The sequence below is a fragment of the Numenius arquata genome, chromosome 9 (assembly GCF_964106895.1).
Source record: "Numenius arquata chromosome 9, bNumArq3.hap1.1, whole genome shotgun sequence".
NCBI classification, from domain to species: Eukaryota; Metazoa; Chordata; class Aves; order Charadriiformes; family Scolopacidae; genus Numenius; species Numenius arquata.
In genome coordinates this window covers 14,770,921-14,789,196 of record NC_133584.1, presented here as the reverse complement: position 1 = coordinate 14,789,196, position 18,276 = coordinate 14,770,921, and the positions used below count along the sequence as shown (strand labels likewise).

The 18,276-nt window shown below is 47.3% G+C and overlaps 1 protein-coding gene across 1 annotated transcript; it reads left to right on the top strand.

Annotated features, from left to right (window-relative positions):
• Nucleotides 1–53: 53 nt before the first annotated feature.
• Nucleotides 54–17,157, top strand: LOC141468564 (D-beta-hydroxybutyrate dehydrogenase, mitochondrial-like). The gene is made up of 5 exons (XM_074153673.1): nt 54–164; nt 3,912–4,022; nt 10,511–10,652; nt 14,841–14,993; nt 16,676–17,157. Exons 1-5 carry the CDS (start codon nt 54–56, stop codon nt 17,155–17,157), a joined length of 999 nt encoding a protein of 332 aa, XP_074009774.1.
• The last annotated feature ends 1,119 nt before the right edge of the window (nt 17,158–18,276 follow it).

Below are 18,276 nucleotides of genomic sequence, written 5' to 3'. Positions count from 1 at the left end.
GGGGCGGGCGCGGGCGGCGGCGGCGATAGGCTGCGGCCATGCGGGGCGTCGCCATGCTGCTGCTGGCGCTGAGCGCCGCGCTCTTGCTGGCGGGCGGCGGGCAGCGCCTAGGCTGCCGCCTCCTCCTCCTCCTCCTGCCTCGGCGGGCCCGCCGCCCCCTGCCCGTGAGTACCGCGGCGAGGGGCCGGGGGCTGCGGTCCCTTGAGGGGCTCGCCAGGAGAAGGCCTGCGGCGGCTCCCCCTGGGCCCAAAATGGCGCCGCGCCCGCAGGCCCCCTGCGGTTTAACCGGGGTGGAGGCGTCGCGGCTGCGGGCAGATGGGCTAGTGGAGGCTTAACACGGGCGCTGAGAGAGGAGATGAGAAGCCGAGGGCCTCGGGCAGCTGCCGGCCCCGCAGGCGGGCTCGGTCGGGGCGGCGGAGGGGCTGGACGCTGCCGGCCCGGGCCCCGCGGTGCGGGGGCGAAACCCGCCGTTCGGTGGGTGCGTGGGGTTTGTTCCAGTACTCTACATTTGGAAGTGAGCGTAAGGGAGAAAAAAAAAAGCCCTGTGAATGAACAGAATTGCATAACCAGTCTCTTCTACGTGTTTAAAAAAAAAAAAACCAAAAACAAAATCACAAAATGTCTGGGGTTCTTTACTGGGCTGGAGTTCACCGGGCTCCTGCCTATACCCCGGACAGCCCTTCTGCAGGCAAGCAAACACGGTTTTGCTTCAGAGCCTCCAGCTCAGTCCTGCCCCTCTCTGCTCTGCTCCTCTGACTTTCCCCATCCCTCTCCCACCTGAGAAAATACCTGCACTTTAGCGAATACTTTCAGGTCCTTTTCCTGGGATTGAAAACCTCAACTTCCCGACTCTGGAGAAAGGGAACAAGCAAAGTTTACTGTGTAACTGCTCTCATCTGCAAGTTAGTCTGTTTGATAACAAGCAGATGATTAAGGGGAGGGTGTAAAAGGGAACAGGATCCAGAAAACAAGTGACACGCAGAAGATAAAGTCTAGGCAAGCATGATGGGTTCCTATATTGTCCAGAGAGACTGAGGCTGAGAAAGTAGCTTCACTTTCCTTAGCCTCTTTTGCAATAAATGTGTATAATTTTGATAGATCGTTTGCATCAGTAAAATAAATTCTACTATTTAATAAAGCAATCATATCCCAGTAGGAAAAGCTAGTGAGGTGTATGCACCTGAGCTAAGCTGCAGGTTAGAATCGGGCTGCCTCGCTGGGGCAGTCTGAGCTGTGTGTCTTTCAGTGCTGTGGATCACACAGCGAGGATACGGACAGCACTACCCTGCCCAGATGCCTCAGCAGCACCTCCAGTACCAAAAGTTCCTCCACACTTTTAGCAGTTCGGGGGAGCCCTGGCAATGCTGTATGTGAGTGCCGGCTCCTGAGCAGTATTTCCCGAGAGCTCCATTTGACCTTTAGCAAGTGAGGCACCTGAAGTTCCTCAAAGTGTTGATTAAGGTCACTGTGATGCCTGCTAAAGAGGTGATAGCCTGTCCTCTCTGCGTGCCTCAGCACTGTGTCAATCTGTAAGCTGCAGACTAACCTTATCAGGCTTCAGGAATGGGGCCCATTAGGCCTTATCTTAGGACTTTCAAAAGATAAGGTTGACTGTGCTTTTCTGTATTCGGAGGTTTTTTGGGAATAGGATCTTTTTGGCTGGGAATGCGGTCACTCCCTGCTCCCATCCCTGGGAGCTCTCTGTCCATGGCACAAAGTCGAGGGCAGCTACAGATGTGAGATCTGTTACATCCCTTGGGTTTTTGCACGCTCGTTATCGCTGCTGGAGCCTCAGTCTGTTATGAACTATACTGCTGTAGTCATATGCTTTATTACCAGAAATTAGCGTAATAGCAAATAATTAACAAGTAATCACAGGAACCTTCTCATACTGTAAGTTGCTCCTCACTTTTCTCCCCATTATAGACAACTGAGAGGATTTTTAAACATCCTCCTTTTTGTGAACGTTTTGGTGGGGTTTGGGTTTTTTAACCCAAGAAAGCAAACCAGCTGCTGAGAGCTAAAACTAGATGCATGCAGGAACACAGCCCAGTGATTTGCTTTTATTCCCTGCAGCTGAGCTCTGTCCTTATTAGAGCGGCTGATGAGGGAAACTAATGATGGCTGGGGATTGTGCATGTTCTCTGTTGGCCTGTCCTTGGCTCTGGAAGTGATCACAACTCCTTATCTCCTGCTCAGTTGCTGCCTTTTTGGGAAGCCTTCTGATTTCAGCAGCAAAGGGTCCAGGGAAGTGAGGCAGAGAAAAAAGTCAAATCCTTTCTTTTCTGAGGGCCAGGTTGCTAAATTAATTTGGGAGGTAACCTTGGCAAATTATGTGATCTGGTTTATGCTTGATCCTCATCTCTCTTGGAGTTGTGTCACTATAAATTATTTGAGACTGAGCACAGTATATTTAATTCTTACTTATTTTATGTGCTTTAGCTGTAGCCACCTTCAGAGCTGTAGCAGAGCTAGCTTATAGCTGGGTGCTCTTTGTCTGAGTGTAAGAATCACTGTTAATGTGGTTGGTTGTATGATAAATGCAGGACAGACTTTTAGTTGGTTCTCGTTTCAACTTCAGATATGACTCCCCTTTGAAAGCAGTAGCTTCAATATGCTATACGGGGCAGGACAGGGTGTAGCTCATTTGCTTATTGCTGTCTGCACATTCTGAGTTTGTGCAGTAATGCTCTGATCACTATCACCCTGCAATTATTCCTTATTGCCACTTCACTACCACGCATGTCAGAAAACAAGATCAGAGAGCATTAGCATTGGTGATTGCCCCATTTCTGTCTGAAAAGTTGGCTTGACAAGGTGGTGCAATTCATATGTCAGTGATATAAAATATGAGTGTTCGTATTCCACCTGTTAATACAGTAATGGGGATTGTTAGTTGCAGATATCTCCGCAGAGATGGATGTGACCTCAATTCCTTATTGCATTCTCTAGAACTTTTATTATTATATGATGTTATTGCCTCACGGATATGGTTTCAGTTTGAGCACTGCAGCTGGGTGCCTGCACATTGGCCTGAGCCTTACGAGTTTGTTGCTTCACGGCTGTGATAAGGAGAGTAGGGAAAGAAGGCTTTCAAGGAGAGAAAGAGTGTGAAAGTGCAGTGTTTCAGAATGTGTGTCTCTTCAGGATTTGGGATTCTGTTTTCAGATCTCTCGCAAACGTGTTGTGTCACATCAGATGGAGTATCAAATCTTCTCTCTCAATTTATCCATCAGTCAAAAGATAATAATAATGTAGGAGAGAACCGTAGGATTTGATAAGTTGTTCCTGTTAAGACTGCAGTGTTTCAGAAGGAAACCCTAGCCTGTAGTCACATTCCTGAGTGCTAAAATACAGCATGGAAAGTACCGCAAGGAGTGGGAGTTGGTAGGGAACAGACAATAGAGTCACTCTGCAGTTAAAAGAGTGTGGTACAGTTCAAGCGGGTGACGTACTATCATTTGGATGTTTTCTCTGCTGCTCTCTCTTATAATACCTGTAAGCTGGTAGATCTCTAACTTCTTTTCCAATGTTTCTGTTCTGCTTTGGCCACTGATACTTGAAAGAGCAAGCTACTGTCCTAGCGCAGGTATCAAGGTATCTCAACTTGTTACAGACCAGCAAATGAATAAATTTAGGGTTTCACAGTAGTTGGGAGCTGGTTGTGTTTATACACAGGAATCTCATCACCTTGGTTATGCTGGTTGACCCAGCAGAAACTCCACTGCAATTGCTGGGTCAGGTTAGTGTGCAGACAGGCACATGCCCACCATGGCTTGCAGCTGGAATTGTACCTCCTGGGCCCTGGCTGCAGGGCTGGAAGCTGCTCCTGTGCTACCTTGCTGGGTGCTGGTGGTGCCGGAAGCATTGCCATATCTGATGATGCTGTATCACTGTCTTTCCCCACGCAGGCTGAAGGGAAGGCAGTGCTAATAACAGGCTGTGACAAAGGTTTTGGACATGCCTTGGCAAAACGGCTCCACTCAAAGGGATTTACTGTTTTTGCTGGATGCTTGCAAGCGGTGAGTAGTAATATTGATCAAAATTCTTCTGTGAATGGAGAAAAATGCTTCTCAAGTGACAGCCTCTCCATCTACAGCTTGTTTACCCTATCCAAGACCTGGGGGAAGTGCAGTGGGCCGGGATCATGACAGCTTCCACTGCTTCATCTGCCTGTTGCACCTTGTCACTCTTGTAATTCTGAACTCTTTAGGACAGGGACTGTCTGTCAGCTGCCTGTGTCTACAGCAGCTTGCGCAGTAGGGCACTGTACACTGCTGGAAGCCTGTTGGCAATACTGCAGCACACTCAATAAATCTGATAGTCCAAGATTGCTATGACACTGTGGCTTTCTATCTCTCCTGGTATCTCTGTTGCTGTCTTTCATACTGTCACTCTCCTCTGGGGTCACTCTCCTCAAGCTCGTCTCCAAGCCACCTCTCCTGCCTTGGTCAGGTTCTGTTTCCAAAGTGTCTTCTCCAAACTGTGCTTCTACAGCTGCTTTAGAAACTATTCAGTTTCTGGATTTACTGTAGACTTCTGATATCTGTAGGTCTCCCCCTCTGTCACCTGTGTTTGGCAGATGTCATCACTTCTTGCAAAAGTTCAGTTTAGGCCTAATGAATCAGAAGGCTTTGCAGACCCATCATCTCGGTCCCTGTGCTTGCAGGTAACTGTTGTGTAATGCGCTTTATAAAACTGGGCCAGCTCCACTGCCATCTCAGCTGGGGTTTTACCTTTACTATGCTTTTTTTTGCTGTTTTGGTAGTCAAAACTCATGTAATTTCTGACCTGAATTGTTCAAAATCGGTTCATACCCACTTGTTTCTCTGGCCATTTTGGCACAGGTGTTCAGGGAGTGATGACCACAGATTCTTGAGTAGTGTGCAGGGCGAGAACAAACACAAAAAGGTGGCCCTCATTGCCTGTGTGATCTCAGCGGAGGTTACGTTCTTCCACCACACCAGAAGGGAAAGTTATTATCAGCTGACATATTGTGTAACTTGAGAGCAAGAGAGTCCTGTTGGAAAACTGCCATTATTTGGAAATTTCCATGAGGAGGCTCTGTAAATCCTTCAGTAATCATGTCATATGCTGCTTTGGGACTCTGTGATGATAGCAAGTCGGGCACTCACTTTGCTGAGCAGCAGGTGTAGGGAACAGAAAGGAGAGGGGAGATAGGGTGGTCTGAGAGGGCTGTTCAGAAGCCAGACATGCTAGTGGGGAGCAGGGAGGGCCAGGCTCCATTTGAAGCCACATAAAGAAAATACACGCTACCAAAGTGGGCCCTGCTTGCTTTTTTTATTGATTGAAAAAAATAAATAAAAAAATACTTCTCCAGCACAGATTATTATCTGTCCCAGAATGTTTGGGCAGCTCTCAGCATCCCCTCTGATCTGGCATGGCAAATTCTTACTCGGAGCCAAAATGTTTGTGCTTCATTACTTACATTCTGTGTGGAAGAGGAAAATGCATCATCGGTCACAGTTGATCTACAGGTGACTTTCAGGAGATTGACTGACCACTTGACCCTGAAGGAGTAGAGAGTGGGAGAAATGTTATTTTTCTTGTTCTGTGTGTTAATAAATTTTCAGGAAATCTGGACTTGGTGCCCTAGGATTTCACTTGTGAGTGGGTTTTTTTCCCCTGGATTGTTGGTGTGGTTTCATCTGCTGTTAGGTGCATCTGAAGGTCAGGGCCTGGTGGTAACACAGTTACCTGGGTAGCTGTTGCAAAAGAAATACAGCCAAATGTTTTCTACGGTTCTTGGGACAGCCAGCATTCTTTTGGACAGCCTGGTGTTGGTTGAGGGAGTTAATAGCCTAGAAACTTAAAATTTGATGAGCAGGAGCTCGCTGGAAACCTAATGGTAGAATACCTGTGGGATGAAAATGGTTATAAATCTAGAGCTGACTGCTCTGAGAAAAGGAAGCGTATAGTGACTGCAGAAAAGGACGATGGATCCAAAAGCAGCAGGAAATGTCAGTGAAGGCAGAGAGCTGTTAGGTCAGATTACTTGTGAAGGACAAGGCATGAGTATATGGGTGATTATTGCTGATAAGGGAAGGAGTGCACATGCAGTGTGGCTCAGGATGCAGCTACCCTGTGGTAACCGGCAGCGTGCATGTAACTGCTCATGACAAATGCAAGGAAACTTACCCCGTCATGAGAGAAGAGCGAGCTGCTGTAGGTTCACTGCGGGGTCAGAGCAGGTATGGGGGCAGTTGTCGCAGAGCGGATGCCAGGCTATTAGTTCACACATAATTACTCCATCATCACTTACTTGCATGCTTTTATACTGAGAATTAAGGAATCCCTGATGTACTGGCCACCACAGAAGGCTCTTGCATTAAATACAAGATGGGTCACTGTCAGGTGCATTAGGGACTTCTTAATGATCAGACAGTAAAAAGCAATGCTGCAGGAATAACAAGAATACTGCAAGCGGCCTGGGATACAACTGGAGAGGATCAAGTGCAAAAAGGATTTCATTTAGGAGGGACAAGTAAGTCCACAGAGAAAATTTCTGTTAATATATTAGGATTAAGATGAAAAAATACACAGAAATCGATTACAAAATAACCTGAAAAGTAGGAAGTAAAGAAAAAGTTGAAATAATCATTGTCTTGTTTTCTTTGATCTTACTGAAAAAAAGGATAAATTGTGTTCAGATGCCTACTGCCAGCAGGTTTCATGAGGACTGCAGGCAAGCGAAGGCAAAAGAACAGGGAATGTTTACATAAATGGATGTGTTCAAGTTCACCAGGCCTGATGAAATGTACTGAAGAGCATTTAAAGGGTGAACCATTGTGATTTTTGGCCCATGGGTGATATTTTCATGAGCACCTGGAGGCCAGGGGACTTCCAGAATGCGTGAAGAGGGCAGATCTATACTTTCCTTCCCAAAAGAGACAGACCTCTAGAATTGCCAACCAGGCAGCTCACCTTCGGTGCACTAGATGAAGTTGAAACACTCAAAACTGTCAGTTTTCCAAGTGCCTAGATCATAGTGTGATACACACTGTATAAGTTTACCAGGATCAGACTGTGCCACGTCAGTATAAGCTCACTCTGGCTAAGCAGCAGAGTGGTTAAAGGGGAAGGAATCAGTGTATCCCGAATAAGGGTTTTGACACAGTCGCTCATGATAGTCTCATGAGCAAACTGCGCTCTCAGCCTCTGACTGCTGTTCAGTCCCAGGGAAATTTTCTTGGAAGTGCTCCCTGGAATAGAGAGTTCACTTGGAAAGAAATGTGCAACGGTGCCAAGCAGGGAGGATTGCAGGCCCTTTGGGGAACAGGGTTGAAAATGATCCCGATGGATCGTGTGGAGTCTGAAATCAGTTAGATGGAAACAAGTAATGACAAATACAAGGTGTTCTTCCTCAGAAGCTCAGGAAGGGAGCGGGTGGATAGGCAGCAGCAGGGCGAGGGGGGAACTGACGCAGATGGAGCGAGCTGGCCGGATCCACGGGTTTTCAGCATTGTGTTTGTGGCTTCCTGATTGCCACTGACATCTCGCTGCGGGTGCCCAAGTGCTTGCCAGGAGCTAATCCTGAATCCCATGAGCTTCCCTGAGAAAAGGCCATGGCTTGGTCCGTTAGATGAGGGCTCTCTGCTAATAAACCCCTGTGTGATCTGCCTGTCCCTCAGCACCAGCTGCGTCAAGATCCTTGGAACCGGAGCAGGAGGGGAGTGAGCAAGGGGAAGGGGAGGCAGATGAAAGCTGGAGCAAGGTTCTTCTGAAGGGTGGAGAAGCCTTGTGTTGGCGGTTAGGCTCCCTGCCCAGGAGCAGTCCCTGCTTGGCAGAGGGTGGGATGGGCAGCCAGAGCCGAGCTGTCCTCTGAGGGCAGAATAACTGGGGGAAATGGGATAGCTGGTAGGAAATGGGAAAGTCCCACTGAAGGCTTCTCTGGAGAGTACTTGGGCAGCAGGCTTGGCTGGGGCAGGGCAGCTTTCAGCTCTGATGAAATGGGAAAGGGCAAGCTGGGAGGTTCTCTGAGAGAAGGAAAATCAGATAAAGTGGCAGCAAAAAGAGGGGGAGAAAGGTTTTGCAGGAGCGATTGGGCCAGCACTGCCAGGATACCCCCAGGGATCCGGTTCGGCTCCTGCTGCTGCGTGGCTCCTGCTGGTGCATCCCGAGGACAGCCTGGCTGCTCCCACCAGAACTGCTCCTGGTATTTTCCCAGCTGGCAAATCTACCGTTTAAAAAACAAGGAGGAAGTACCATGTGGGTATCAGAACAGGGAATGTGCTTACAGCCCCTAGAGGCCACAGAACATAAAATGATGTTCACTTCTTTCCATAAAATTACATGGCTGCTTCACTTGTGAAGAGGTTTTCTGGTCATACGAGTCAAGCTATTTGTTTTACAAGTTAAATAGTGACTGAGGTGGTGTTTGCAATTATGAAAAGTGGTTCCAATTGATATTGCAAGTTGAAGGCAGTCTTCCAAAATCAATCTCTTTTGTCAACAATGAATAAATTGTAGCTGGGAAGGTAACTTTGCAGATTGAGTTGCATTGGTGATAGGGGAAAAGCTACTTCAACATGAATAATACAAACCATTTATACTGGATTTTTAACTTGCAGACTTTGTTTCTCAAAAAACAGTGGAAATATTTCTTTTTTAGTTTATAAGCATTATAAAATATAAAAAACATGTAGGGAAAGGTGTTTTCGGTGCTCTGAAATGACAACTGGTACTTGAGTACAGATACAGATAAATTTTTTTGGTTCCTTTATAGTTACAATGTCTTTCTTTCTACAAGCTGAATTAGCTCTACTTTATTCACCTTTAAGTAGCTAAAAGTTGCTTTTATAACTCAGTGAGATGCAAGAGCATCTTCCACAAATACAGTGAGGCACCACACAACCCTCACCTGTTTCAAAGGGAATATAATATTTTCGTGACTATGTTACTACCTACTTGTAATGCCACTTGTAGGGATTCTTTCTGTGGCTAGATAAGAGGGCTAGACACATCACGTCACTGTGTTTGATGTGCGTTAGAAAGCTTCAAGTCTTTATTTGCTGTTTTTGTGATACCTGGAAATGTCAGTTGTGAAATGCTCTGCAGCCATAGGATGTACTGATGCCATAACTCCAATGTAAGTACATATTGATTTTTAAGAGAGCTACTCTGTCTTGCTCAAGGCTGAAATGGACATTTCAGCCCTTTTCCTTCATTACACGCCATTGTTCACTGGCCTGAAGGTGGAGGCGAGATGTTGTATACTATATACATGAAATACCCTGAGATTTGAGTGGAAAAACGAAGTGGTTACATGTTTTTTACATCAGCCTGGCTGCAGAGGCAGCTGAGCGGGTGATTGTGGGAGGGTTCCTCGCCTTGTTTGCCCTTGTGCTGTGGGCGCTGCTATCAAGTGCTAAAGGAAGAGTGGCAGCCAGGCATGGTGACTCACCAATTCATAACTTCTTCTCCCTAACGAGGCAGATCCTGTGATTCAGGGAGTAGTTTGATGAATTAAATCTCGAACCTGCTGTGGAACTGCATGGCTAATCTGTGCTCTATTGACTTTTATTTGTTGTATAGCACCTGAGCAAGGCTGTAAGGCTTAGGCAGCAATCCTGTCAGGAAGTGACCAGGTAAAATTTGGAATTTGAACTGTGTTTAGGTTGACTGAACAAAAAAACCCACCCCACAATAGTAACAGAATCCCTAATGATAGGGGGAAAAAATAAGAGGAAAGAAACAAAAAGGACAGAAAGGAAAGCAGAGCCATCAAGTTATTATTACCTATGGTGTGAAGAAAAAAAAAAAATCAAACAAACTTGTTCTTGCTTCCTCAGCCAGAATCTCCTCCTTTCATGCCTTGTGTCTGTAATCTTGTGTGGCAGCTCTCCACTGTGCATGTATTCTTGTGCATCCTGTTCTGCTGTATAGTAAGAGCAACTTATTATTATACAGGTTCAGCTGTAAATGTTTCCTACTGTATCCTGTGGCATCAGACCATTTGCAGTTAGGCATGCCAAAGGTGTCCCTGCTGCCTTGTTTTCAAAGTGATCTGACAATACCCTTTCACACGAAGCCAGGCAATATTTTGAAATGAGATGAGTATGGTGCCTAATTAGCTTTTTACTTTTAAGCCTAGAAAATCTGACTCTGATTTCTGAACAAGTGTGTGTTATGTTACCTGCAGAGCATGGAATCTGAGGCAGCAAAGAATCACCCATGGTTATCCCAGGCTGGCACAGCATTTGACAGTATTGCGGATGTGAAATATTCACTCTGTGTGAGGAGTGAACAGCAGGGGCTTTGTGGCCCTTCAGGGCAGTGGGTCACTGGTGCAGATACAGGGGCTGTTCTGGAGGGAATAGAAAGGTGGTGGTGGATTGCACGCCGGTTTGTGTGGCTCTCATGCTTATTTGTGCACCAGGTTTACACCTCTGTGTGCAGTGTCAATAGCTTCTATTTCCTGTCCTGACCCCAGTCTGCATTACTGCTCCTTGTCTGTCTTAGTGGGACATCTTTCTTTTCTGCTGAGCAGGACGAGAATGGAGACGGAGCCAGGGAGCTGAAGAACATGAAGTCAGATCGCATGCAAGTGCTACAGATGGATGTGTGCAGTGACCTGGAGGTGGCTCAGGCTGTAGATTTTGTGAAGAGGACCCTGAAGGAGCAAGAGGAAGGTCTGTGTGGATCTTTGTATTTCCAGTACAGATGTTTCTTTGCTGTGCTCACAGAACCTTTCCTACAGAGCAGGCCATGCACTGGCCAGGTCATTCCCATTCTGCACCTCCAAAATAAGGTCAACAAGCCTGGGGGCCTGTGACAGTGTGTGGCTGGCAGTCAGGCAGTGCTGTACCCGGGTCAGTGAGGAGAACTGTCCTGCAGTTGATGTGACATCCACATGGGAAGAGACCAAGACTGGCTAGAGGGTGAGGCTTAGACCTACATCCCATAAAAAGTGATGAGTGGCAGCAAGCCCACAAGAGCCTGCGTCTTTCTCCTTGAGTGTCTGCAACGAGCATAGGGTGGGCAGAGCCTGATCCCCTCCTGGTGTTCCTGCTGCTGCCTGGTTCCCGCAGACCTTTCTGTGGTGACTCTGCTAGTCACCCACAGGCCTTGGCTGCTGACTGCTGTCCCCTCTGTTGTGCTGGTACAACTTGTTTGTGTAAATGAGTGCTGAGCTGGAGGATAAAACTGATCTTCTCCCAAACCTGGATTATACTTCAGCCAGGTCAATCCACGTTTTCAGTTTGCCAAGCAACATCCCAAAGGTGATGTGGGACAGGATCCAGGATGGGCTCTGCATAGACCACCTTAATCCGCACTCCACCTAAAGTGTGAGTCCAACTTGCAGGCCATAGGAGCATATGTGAAAGAAGGTAGGAAACCCTTCTGCATGCTTCCTTCCTTCTTGGAAATGTGCATGAGCTTGGGAAGGCAAGAGAGTGTTTATTGCAGGACCACACAGGCAGCTCAAGATGCTGCTAGTGCCAAGGTGGTCCATGTCTATCCTTGAACTGACCTCTGGGCTTGAGTGGAGCAGAGGTTCCTGGGCAAAAGGATGGCTGATTGCATCACTGAACGGCTTTGCTTCTGGATTGGGTATCAGGAAGCTCCTCATGTGAGTGGTTTGGCAATGGGATGTGAGCCTGGTGTGACCCCACCTCACCTCTTCCCATGTGTGAGGCTGTGAGGCTTCTTGTCCCACCTGGGTTTCTCTGCAGCCTCTGTGCAATTAGGAAGCTGGACAGCAGCTGTAGACCCAGGCTGAGGGTGTGTTGAAGTTTCACATCTGTGGCTTCAGGACTTGGGGGTTGTGTGGCTGGAGGGTGGTTGCTCCCCTTGAGGCATGGATGAGACTGCCATGGACCTGCCTTTGTTCACAGCAAGTATAAAGCTACTAAATAACAGCAGCTCTCATCTTCATGCAAATTACGTGAGCACACCCTTCCTTCTAAAATGAGCTTATAAAATGTAACTGTATTACATACAAGCTCTGTTCCCACACATGTTCTCTCTGTATGATTTTTTTCTTCCTACACAATCACCCAGCCCTCATCACACATTTCACAGCTTCTCAAGCTTTTCCTGAAGAACCCAGCAACAGCAGTGGTGGCACAGAGCCATTTCCCACTGAGTGAAAGCTTGTAAGGGAGCAGCTCTTGCTTCTATAAATGCAGCAGTGTTTGCGAAACCTTGTGTGTAGCAGGGACAGAGAAGTCTTGCATCCTTGATCAGCAAGTTGGACTGGTTCCTCCGGCTCTTGAGCGCCTTATTTTGTAGTTTGCTGCAGCAGCGTGCAAAGCAGCAAAGGCTTCTTTTGAGGGACATCAGTGTGACAGAAGTTTGGCGCTTGCCAATAAATAGTGCTCAGTAAAAAGCGCTGGAAGATAGAGACCACTGAGGCTGAGGTGTCTTGCACATGGGTGCTTGTTGCACACTGAGAGAGGCCCCAGAGCAGCGAGTGCAGAACAGTTCTTGTGCTGTGCATTTATACCTCTTCTCACTGTGCTGTGTACATAAGGCTAAACTAATTTCGATGGGAGTGCCCCTCTTTGTTTTCAGTCTTAGGCAGTTCCCACTGTATTGTTGACACTAAAGAAATAATAGTGATAAGGCTCTGCTCAATAAACACACGGCTTTCTGGCAAACAGGCCTGTGGCTGGGTACTTGTCAGCACTTTGTTCTGTGCGTAATGTGACCTGATCGGTGAGCAATGACGTTCCAAGAATTATAAATAATGTTTTCATGAACGTCCCTGAATCTAACCTCGTAACCCAAGAAATGGGAAATTGTCATAGAGAAATTTAGAATTGGGAATACTCTGCAGAGGTCAGTTTGGGACTGACAGTTTCTTTTATGGTCTTTGGTAAATCCCTGCCAAATTTGCTCTGCATAGCTTTTGTTACTGGTGAAATTACACCATCAGATGCCTTGTTTCCATGGGCTTCCTGCTAGCGGTTAGAGCTTGCTTTGCAGCAGCACAGGGGACCCCGTTCAGGCTGAGATGCTGTGCTGGCTGCCAGATGAGTGTGAATGTCAAAGTTGTCTTGACCCATGAAAGCTGGCAGCTTCAGTAAGTACAGTAGCAACAGGCAGGGGATCTCGGGTAGAGCAGGAGTGAACTACCTGGCTGTGGCATTTAGAAACTTGAATTAATAAAACTGGAAGTAAGGATAGGTAAGCAAGATGTTTTCTTGGTTTTTGCTGCGGGCCATGACTTACCCCAAGCAGCCCATGGGGCTGTTGTGGCCCGGTGGGAATTGGGAAGGGGTTGTTTTGGAGGAGGACAGGGCTGCAGGCCAGTGAACTGGAGCAATATTCACCACTGTCTGTCAGATACAGGTGTGCAGGGCAAAGGGGGTGCTGGGATCACCGTGTGAGAGCTGGGAGATGGAGGAACGGTGAAATAGGCAAATCCATTCTGGGACAGGCCATGAGAGAATGGTTAATGCACTGTTATCACTGGGTAGGACATGACCGCCTCTGTCTGCTATACACAGCTGGTCAATGGCCTGCAGGGAAAAAGCTTAGCTGGGAACAGGGCAGGGCCAGTGTGAGAGTAGAGACCCAGTCTACGAAGGGCATACTGGTGTTTTTAAATGCACTAGGAGGATAAATTCCATTGGTATTTATTTGGCAATGGTAGAATATTGCAATTTTCCTAGAGGGCTGCGTTTGGTCCAATGCATGGTTACTATCTGACCATGAATAAATGCAGGCTGGAAATTATTAAAAGGTTTTCATACATCAGGGCAGGGAAGCTATGGAGCAGAGGCAGGGCAAACAGCCCAAAAATTTTTGAGAGCGAGCTTGATAAATTTTATCAACAAGGTGGCATGACGTGGGTGTTTTTGATAGCAATGTCAGAGCTCCCTGGACCTGAAGACTCCACCTTAGCCCTGTGTGTGTTCTTGGTGGTAAGAGGAAAGTCCGGGAGTAGAAGGGCCCTGGCTCCAACTGGATACTTACACAGTGAAAAATAACCATGGTGTATAGCAAGACATCTAATGAGGAGAACTCTTGTTCCAGCTCTTCTGTTTGTTCCTCCTGCAGTTTATGGCTGCGTAGTCCTGTGCTTCCACAAATTCACAAAGTACAGACTCAGTCCTACAAATGTTTGCCACTGAGAGTCCTGCAGTAATCACTTTGAAGGGTGAAGTTCTCAGTGACCTGATGAGTCCTGGACATGTAAGGGACTCAGTGCAGAAGCTCTTGGTAAGTGCAGTCAGTTTAATTTTGACATGACTGCATGCACAAAAGTTGCTAATTTTTAAATTCTAGTAGTTTTAAGGATTGGTTGTAAGTCTGCCATGTCCTGCTGTAGTTAGTATTGAGGGAAACCAAATAGCTGGTTAACTAGGAGCTGTTAACTGGGCCATGAACCTGCAGATTAATACTGTGCGCTTTCCAAAACATTGACTCAGAGTTGTGAAGGGGATTTAGAAATCCAAGATATTTGTTTTCTTTACTTTTTTTTTTTTTTTTTTCAACTGAGGGAAAGTCTAGCCCCTCCAAACTGCAAAAGCTGTGATAAAGTCACTGAGTGAAGACAAACCTGGGACCAACGGGAGGCAAAAAAGAGGGTCAGCCAGATCCACCTGTACAAAGGCCCAGGACAGAATTTGACCTTAGAGGAGACATTCTGAGAGGCAATGCTTGTGTGACCCCATAACTCTCCCTGGCACTCTAAACAAGCCCCACTGGCTTCACTTCTCTTGTATCAAGAGTGTATTTTAGCTCCTTGCCTTTTTTCTACAAAAGTGCCCAGTTCTTTGTCAAGGGGTTGGGTTACTTTGAACAACAAGGAAAGCTGCTTCTCTGTGACACTTGCTCGTTCCACTCTTTAACCATGTGTTTGTTGGCAGGTCTGTGGGGCCTGGTGAACAATGCTGGCGTCTCGACCTTCGGAGAGGTGGAATTTGCAAGTTTAGACAACTACAAGAACGTGGCAGAGATCAACCTGTGGGGCACCGTGAGGGTGACAAAGGCTTTCCTGCCCCTCATTCGCCGAGCTAAAGGTACATGCTGGGCAGTGTGGCAAGACTCAGAGAGCTTTTGCAGCAGAGCAGAGAGATGTAGCTAAAAATCATGACTTGGGCAGTGCTTCGAGGAATGCCTGTGCAGTCCAAGGAGGCTGTCTGAGGCATGCAGGCTAACTAGACAGCAGGGTTCAAAATGCTGTGCAAGCATTTGGTAGTACAGGCCACTCTTGGGGCAGTCCAGGCACCTACACAGCAGGTGGGTATCTTAAACATCCCAGGATACCAGAGACCTTTGTGCAGTGCTGGCAGATATGACACAGGACTCCAAGCCACCTTTAGAACAAGTTACTGGAGGCCGAACAAGATAATCCCGGCCTCCAGAGTCCACCATGTTTGGATAACTGAATCTTCTCTCTTCATGTTATTCACTTCACAGGTGATTGCAGGGTGGTAGTGGTGGAATAAATGAGAGTCAATAACAACCATTTTAGATATCTTACAAGATAACAGTATTATCAAAAGTCTTTGGTTTATATTTAAAAAAAAAAAAAAGTAAAGTATGAGCAGAACTCTGAAGAGCTGCTTTATTTGGCATGTGTGGGAGAATGCTGGCACAGCTGTGTGTTCTGTGAGGACAGAAAGGGGTTATATTGAGAAGATTGTTCAGATACTGTTTCCAGAAAGTAACTACCCACTAAAAAAGCCCCATTTCACTACAAAAGGTAGCTTACCCGTCAGGTCAGCAGGTGGTTCTCACAGTTCCTCCCAGCTGCACTTAAGCCTGGAATGAGAGATCAGAACCACCCACTTGCTTCTCAGCTAAAATTTCAAGCTGCAGAAGGGTGTCATGCTCTATGGCTGTGAAAATCCTCTCTGTAAAAATAGCTAGTGAGATTTCAAGGGCCTGTTTGTAAGTGCATCTGAAACCATAATTGTATACATCTTGTCTTGGGGAAGGACAGAGCCACCCACAGATAGTGACCGCTGCTGTCACTGCCCCTAGGCAGTGCCTGATCTAAGACAAGCTTCCAGAGCTCTGCAGTTGGGCTGGTGTGGGCTCCTGGTGGGAGTTAGGACAATTGTTTTTCGCTGCCCCATAGACAGCAGCACAACAAGTCTCCTCTCTGTCCTGGTCATGTAGCACTCCAGGCCAGCAGCTGGGTGAGTGGGCTGTGCTGCTCATGATACAGAGTCAGAGAAACCTCTACCGGTCTCTGCCATCCAGCTCAGGTCTAGAAGCATGTAGCTGCATTAGGCAGAGTGGCTGCAGATGAGTTGTCATGATTAAAGAAAGAACTAGAATGCTTGTGTGGCATCACAGTGTTGTGCCCTTTCCAGCTCAGAACGCTGCTTGCTGGGAGCTTGAACGCTTCTCTAGCAAGATGCAGGAGTCGGGCACACTGATGTAAGACCACACAGTTAGTAGCCTCAGAAGATCTGGGTACTTCCCTACTTGGAAATTAGGAGGAAAATGTCTTATGTGCTTTGTAAATCTTTTTTAATACAGAGGCAGGCATGTGTACCACCCATGGAGGAGGTCAGAGCAGGAGCTAGCCTTGCCTGAGTCAGGAGAGAAAGGCTTCTTGGCAGGGAATTTGGATACCTCTTCAAGATTAAGATTTTATAAATCAGTGTCATCTAACAAAGCACCTTCTTACTGGGATGTTCTGGCTGCTGCTTCTGCATTCCATCATCTCTCCATCATCTTTTCTCTCTAGGCCGTGTGGTGAATATCACAAGCATGTTGGGACGGATGGTGAGTCCATCTCGCTCCTGCTATTGCATTTCCAAGTTTGGGGTGGCAGCCTTCTCTGACTGCCTCCGGCAGGAGATGTACCGCTGGGGTGTCAGAGTCATCCTCATTGAGCCCAGTAACTTCGTGGCAGCGACGGGCATCCTGACGGCAGACGGCATTGACCGGCAGGCTGAGGCGCTGTGGCACGGAGCCAGCGACACTGTGCAGGAGGACTATGGGAGGGAGTATTTCACTCGCCACGTGGCCCTGATGAAGTCCTTCGTTAACAGTGGCCTGAAGGACATGTCTCTGGTCTTGAATGACATCACCGATGCCCTCACTTCCCCATGCCCGAAGAACCGTTACAATCCCATGGAGACCTATTGGTGGGTGAGGCTGCAAGTCATGACTCACCTGCCCACTGCCATCGCCGACTGGCTTTACATCCCTGGAGCCACCCTGTAAACGGCCGTCCTTCAGGCATCCTTCCAGTGCTCATACCTATGTAGTCAGGGCTGTCTGCACCCATTGCTGATGCATTTCCCCTGTAGACACATGTGCTTTCACTTTGGGTTATGACTTCACGTCTGGTGTTGTAGGGTGCTGAGAACAGCATGGCATTCTTCTTTTCTTCCCTAATTCTTGTTCTTTGTGTTCTCTGCTGTCCTGATTAAAGCTGAAAGGTGTTTTCCTTTTAACTGTGGAGGATGCAGAGGAAGGTTAACATAATGGGTCAAATATGTGGCTAGTGTAATTAGGTCAGCAGAGTTCTCCCAGTGATAAATTTGGCTCATTAATGGGCTCTTGCTTTTCCTTACAAGGACAGGCTGCTAATAGCAGAGCAAAGCTGTTGCTATGAGATGTCTCGAAGGGAGAAACTAAAATGGGAAACAAAAGCAGAGTTTTCCATTTGAAAATGGGTCAGTCACAGCCTTCCGTTGTTTTCGTGATACTGCTAGGAAGCTGCTGTGCTCTGACTGTCTTCTCTTTCCAGGAAAACAGCAACACTGCCTCTAAACATCCTCATTACCTCGCTCCAGGGGGGATCAGATCTCTGCAAAGAAGGGTTATTCCCTCCCAGCACTGTGGCCAGGAGCTGCCAGAACCAGTGACCGCAGACAGGCTGGGCAGGGAAAAGCCCCTCTAATAATGAGTGAGCTCTGAGCTATCCCTCAGTCAGTCCCTGTGGTGGGGCTTGCAGCATCTCCACCCACTGCTGATGAGCTTTGTGGGACAGGCTTAAATCTGATGTAGCAACCAAATTTGGTTCCTTCCACTGCTACAGTAGGTACCGGCGCCTGAACTACTCAACTGCGTTACAGACACTGTCCAGCCGTCCCCCAGCTTACCTCACATCGTTGCCCCATGCAAGGCTCCCTCTTGCTGGTGAGGGACCTGCTCTTGGTTTCCCAAATTAGTTTTTTGGTTTTATCCTCTCCGCACTTGAACAGTGACAGGGCACTGTGCAGCTAGTGTGGCCTGCTATGAGCTCTGGAAGGGTGCTTGAAGTGACACATTGCTTTCTTTTTTTTTAATATTGCACAATGAAATTTCCACATCACACATGATTGTCTCCTCAGAGAA

Coding starts and splice junctions, on each gene's coding strand:
- LOC141468564 (XM_074153673.1), top strand. CDS start 54: ATGCTGCTGCTGGCGCTGAGCGCCGCGCTCTTGCTGGCGGGCGGCGGG. Junction 4,023..10,510: donor TTGCTGGATGCTTGCAAGCG/GTGAGTAGTAAT, acceptor TCTGCTGAGCAG/GACGAGAATGGAGACGGAGC. Junction 14,994..16,675: donor CCTCATTCGCCGAGCTAAAG/GTACATGCTGGG, acceptor TTTTCTCTCTAG/GCCGTGTGGTGAATATCACA.